At 35.6% G+C, this 5,575-nt stretch overlaps 1 protein-coding gene across 4 annotated transcripts in view; it reads right to left on the bottom strand.

Moving 5' to 3' along the window:
* Positions 1–5,575, bottom strand: part of LOC106109488 (transcription factor Sp9-like) — a 56,695-nt gene that overhangs the window by 15,980 nt on the left and 35,140 nt on the right. Inside the window, exon 1 of one of the 4 annotated variants that reach the window (XM_013291006.1) lies at positions 2,926–3,034. The exons of the other annotated variants lie outside the window; for them this stretch is intronic. Within the exon in view, the coding sequence (XP_013146460.1) occupies positions 2,926–2,976 (51 nt within the window). The 5' untranslated portion in view covers positions 2,977–3,034. Of the gene's footprint in view, positions 1–2,925; positions 3,035–5,575 lie in introns of those variants that run through there. 4 annotated transcript variants of the gene reach the window in all.

The following is a 5,575-nucleotide window of genomic DNA, read 5'->3' as shown; positions in this document are numbered from 1 at the left end:
TCTTCAGCTATGATTTACCCCTCTTCATACATTAAATGAATGTTAACATGCATGTAACGTACACACGATACTACCTTCCGCATAAACCGTAGTTTAACAAATAAAATATTAACGCAACTTTTTGCTCACATCGATCCCAGCTAATAGTATCAGGCTAAATGCGTTTACAAATGCACTCCAACTTCGCCAAACACTATACCCTAATCCGTACTTAAAGTGTTAAGAGCCGTTATAAGCTTTAAGTATGAAAAAACAAGCGTATCAAAATTGACAGATCTCAATAAGAGCATTGTGAAGCTTTAAGCCAACGAGGCGTCCCGTCTTCCCTGGATGGCGAAATTTGTAGACTTCGACACGGGATGATGACAAAGCAACGGGCACCTTAATCCTTATAACAGCCATTTAGGGGCATTACAAATAAAAGTTTGTCGGTCGGTCGATGTCGGTTCGGCTCAATGCCACAATGGCCATTGAGGGGGCTTCACGCTGCGCGTAGTGAATGGGCCAGCGACGAAAAAATCTATTAGACACGCATAATGGATGCGATGTATCGAGTCGAGGTGAAAACGCGACTTGTTCCTGATTGACGTCCCAATGCTGGATATCGATGACTTTTAGTGTAATTCTGTATTATGAAATTTGAAGATGTTTGGTTATCACCAATTTGATCGGATAAAATATATCTCTAATTTTACTGCTTAGTCTTAGTTCAATAATTAACCATGAGAATATAGATCTAAAATGTTTTAATAGACTTTTACTTTTGGCATCAAATAACTTTAATAGGGTGAAATTATTAAAACTTTTAGAACGATTAAAGTAACTGGCCATTAATATTTTTTAGTACTGGCTGAATGTGCATCGAGTAGATAGATCTCAAAGCAACGAGACGAATGATTGATGACTGCAATCAGATGATGTTTGCAATCAGATTAGATTGTGTTGTGCAGTTATCATTTAGGATGGCGGTCAACTAAGGATGGTGTTTCTATTGTTACGCGATTGTTATTTCATTATCTCCGACATACGCACGCCCACAATTGAATATCGTTACCGTGTCTATGATCTGCTTTCGGAATTAATTCTACAAATCGCTCGTCATTCTGAAAATTTTATAAAAACAAACACTAGGTGTACATAAGCGTTACGATTCTTATCAAACTACTTCATTGAAATTCCTAGTTTATACATTCACACTGTTCATGGCTGACTGCTGTCAGGTCGCTACCTGTTTCAAAAAAAAATGACGTGTTGTTCCGAAGCATTGAATGTGTTGCTTTGATGGCGAAATGTTGCTTAGAGTGACATATGTTTGGAAGTAACTTTCATATAACGTTCTTGTAAGTGTCAATGCAAGTCTTGACTCTAATATTTGAATTTTGTACAAGCTTCAATGTTTTTGTTACAAGATATTAGCTAATTATGTAATTTTTCAAGTTTATTCTTTTACAAATTTCATTACACAAAAATACGACGAAAACAATGCATTTCGATTATGTTTTGGTACTTGAAATTATGAATCTATTAGAGATACAAGATTAATCTATTATTACATAGCTAGTGATGTGCCGTCGTATTGAAGCGATAGATCGATATCGAAGGCGATCATAAGTTGTATCTGTCTATTGTTCAATTTGTAAAAAGAATGATCAAATAAGCTGGCGTTATGTTGAATAAAAAATATTCTCGTAATATAGAACAATACCTCATTGTTATCTGTTTCAATTTTATTTGGTAAATTCAATCGAAGTGTGTGACGGGTGTTGAGAGTGATTTGTTCGTACATCCTGAATTTGTTTGCGATGACAAATATTTTGGCGGGGATGATGGATAGGGTGGGGAGAACAATCGGCTGCAAGGGATATGGGAATAGAGTTCGGGAGCTTTTTGCCGGTGTGAATAACGAGGCGTTTGATTGAATGAACAATTTTGTCAATGATTTTAGAACAACAAGACGAAAAATGATATATATTTAAATAAGAAATACACCGTTTATTTAGATTTTTTAAAAATAATTTATCTATAGGTTACAGTGCTGTTTTTTCGATTTTAATTTAAACTGGAGATAAAAAAATGCGTGTTGCTAAAAGCTATTATCGAATGTAACTTTATTGCCTTGACATTTGTAATCCAAGTATCGACTGACATCTCTTGTAAACTCAATAAAAATTGGGTCATTTTACCATATGTTTAAGTACCGTTTTTTTTTTTAAATATTTATAATCTGTGTTCCATTAAATTTTTTGAAAAGCACGTTGATCCAGCGCGTTGCACGCAAGGCGCGTCGCCGACGGCGTTCGGCTGCCACTCGACGTACGAAACACGCAAACTTTACAATAAAAACTAACATCAAAGCCTTCTTTGTTATTTATTACAATGTTTCAAATAATATTGTTTCTAATATAATTACTTAACATTGAACCCTAGCAAAAACTCCATTCAAATTACATAAACGCAATCTTTACCATAAGCTTTTAAAATAGTAAAGCATTTTGGATGAAATTTAACTTAAAAAGGCCTATGTTACTTTTAGTTAATTTTCATTTAACTTAGCCTTCAAACAATTGGACCTTATATGACTAATGGTCTTTTATGACTAACAGATTTAAGTTATAGCAATAAAAAGAATAACAACGCGACACTTAGAGAAAGCAATTTTCTAATAGGAAATAATAGTATTTTTAAGCTTACAGTAAAAACACCGTGTTACCTTCTCTTTTATAAGCTTTGCATTGATTGATGTTTAACAATTTCTTTAGTTTGGTACATCAATTTGGCTACAAAAATATAAATAAGTAAACCTTAAAAAGACCAATACTATTAAAACAAATATATTACTTTCAGCTGATTGTTACCAAAAGTCTTGTGTACCATGTTAGAATGAAGTTTTTTAAATTGCTTTAAAAAAAATACGGTAAAACTCACGATAGGTTTGGTCCCCGGCGCCGAGAAGGGCGCGTACATATCGGTGATCATGTCGCCTGCACACGGACATAGAACACTGCACTCCGCACATCGGCGCGCCTCCACGCGCGTATCGTTTGTCTGACAGCGGCGCGCTGAGCCGCCGGGGGACGCGGGGTGACGCGAGGGTGGCGGGGGTGCAGGGGCGGGGCCCGCGGTGGGCGGGGCCGGCCCCTCCCACCCGCACTCCCCGCCCCCAAGGTCACGGGGCGGGCGTATCGATCGCACGCGCCTCACTCGACTCCATTTTATTCCCCAACGATTTGCATAAACTTTTTTCTTTCATGTTTCAAATTGCCGCTTCACTTAGAGGACGCGACGGTTCTCGGATACCGTTACGCTTCGACAAATACGACTTTATAGCTTTGAATGCGAGATGTCGATTTTACATTTCTTTTTGGGTTTCAGCTACCTACATTTGTAAGCAAGAAGCAACACTCAGACGCCATCAGAATAATGTTATGTAACAATTCCAGAAAGAAAATGTTGAACGTGTCTTTTTCTTTAAAGAAAATGTTAAACTCGTAAATTAAGAGACATGCTTGGATATAACACACACTGAGGTCAAGACGTTTAATTCGTCAATGTTTTAATATCTCAGCAAATAATAGCCAAGAGTCTTATGAATGCCGTGTATCAAATAATTTGACCGCGGTATATATGTCAATTGACATTGTTAGTCAGTCTGTCATCATTATTAATAAGACAACGCGTGCAAAAACATATAAAAATTAAACCCAATAATGTCAATGTATATTTTAAATTATACATATAGCTTTTTAACGACTCAAATAAAGCGAATATTATTTAATTAAATCAGTAAAATTACGCTTTTAACAGTGGTAGTGCCCGCTTTAACATCTTAGCACGAATGGGCTGGCACGCCCGGTGTAATACCACTACCACACAGAAGACAGGCGTGAAATGGAACCAATGCCGTGTTTCGTCTGATGAGTGTGGTGCCGGAGGCCTAATTTAAGTCCCTTTCTTTTTACCAGCCTTTTCTTATGAGAGGATGGAAAGGGGAAGTGGATTTGACGATGGAGGAGATGCATAGAAAGAGGAAATATCCTCTTTATGTGTGTCTCCTCCTCCGTCTGATAAGGGTAGGCGACGCATCTGCAATTGCAGATTTCTATGGGCAGCGGTCGCTTCGCCATTTTGGTGGATTCGGTTGGCCGCTTGCTCATTTGCCATCTTATGTTATAAAAAAAAAACGCTATAGTTATCGTTCCATTTATCTAATACTAGCTTTCACCCGCGACTCCCACCGTGTGTAATTAAAAAAAAACAAAACTAAGTAGTCTTTGTATTCTTCCAGACTATTCTCTATATCCATACCAAATTTCATTGAAATCGGTTTAGCCGTTTAGACTACAAACTCTAACAAACATCCATCCATATAAACTTTCGCGTTTATAATATTAGTATGATTTAATCTTTACTTAACTTTAGCAATAAAAATTAAAGCTGTTAAAACCATAGACCCTTGTAAAATAACTACTAACAGTTACAGCAAACAGTTAAATGATTTCATAGTCCAGTAAAACCGCAGAAGTTTAACTGAATCATAAATATGGCTAAGTATCCATAAAGTAAAATGTTGGTTAGCGATGAGTTCAACTCTTCTGTACATCGTATACAAAAAGATATAGTCGTCCTTCTCGTTTTCTTAAACAAAACTGAGACAGCTATATATTTTCATAGAAATTCGGGAGTACTCATAATTGAAATTGAATAATTTAGACATTACTGTATCACATTATACGTTAAAATAAATTACGTCTAATTTGATAGTGTGATCTCATAATGGCAGGTTGAAAACAGATAATAACAGTATGTCTAATTAATAAATAATGTTACATTTCGACTGCGAATCTTAACGTAGATGGTAAATTATATGTTTGTAACACAGAACCATATGGTTTAATGACTTTTTTATTAATATTAAACTGTCAGCACTTAACAGTAGTATACTCTAGTTGACTTGAGATAATTCTGTAACAGAATAATTTATGTTACTCTTTTTAATCAATTTGATGCATGTTCTTTTAAGTAAGAACATGTTATCCGGAGAGAAGATCACATAAGCTAGAAAGTATTAGGATTAAACTTGGATAAGAAAGAATAGATGGATGTGAGCGGAAACACGTAAAAGAGTGAATCCAGATATAATGACTGATTTAAATGTATGGAAGAGGAATACATACTGTGCCGACCCTCTATATGGTTAAGTTATGGATAATAATCTACGATTAATTTTTAAGATGTGAAAATAGTGCATTATATTAAATAACAATTTTATGCTCTACTAACTTAACAGCAACTATACCTAGAATGATAGAAGCCACCTACATATTTTCTACTCTTTCTGTAGAATGTCATACAAAAATTGTACTTTTAACATAAACCATATAATGTATTCTTTAACCATAGATAAAATCAATAGAAAACGTATAGATGTGTTGATCTTTGTAGCTGATAAGGGCAATGACCTTATCTCATATAACTAGTAAGCTTAACAAGCACAATAATTACAGTAATTACCTCACACCGATGTCAAGTGCGTTAACGTACAAACGCGAGCAGCTGCCGAAACGGAATTATCCTA

The sequence above is a fragment of the Papilio polytes genome, unplaced genomic scaffold, assembly GCF_000836215.1.
Source record: "Papilio polytes unplaced genomic scaffold, Ppol_1.0 DF821289.1, whole genome shotgun sequence".
NCBI classification, from domain to species: Eukaryota; Metazoa; Arthropoda; class Insecta; order Lepidoptera; family Papilionidae; genus Papilio; species Papilio polytes.
This window is presented reverse-complemented; position numbering and strand designations above follow the sequence as displayed.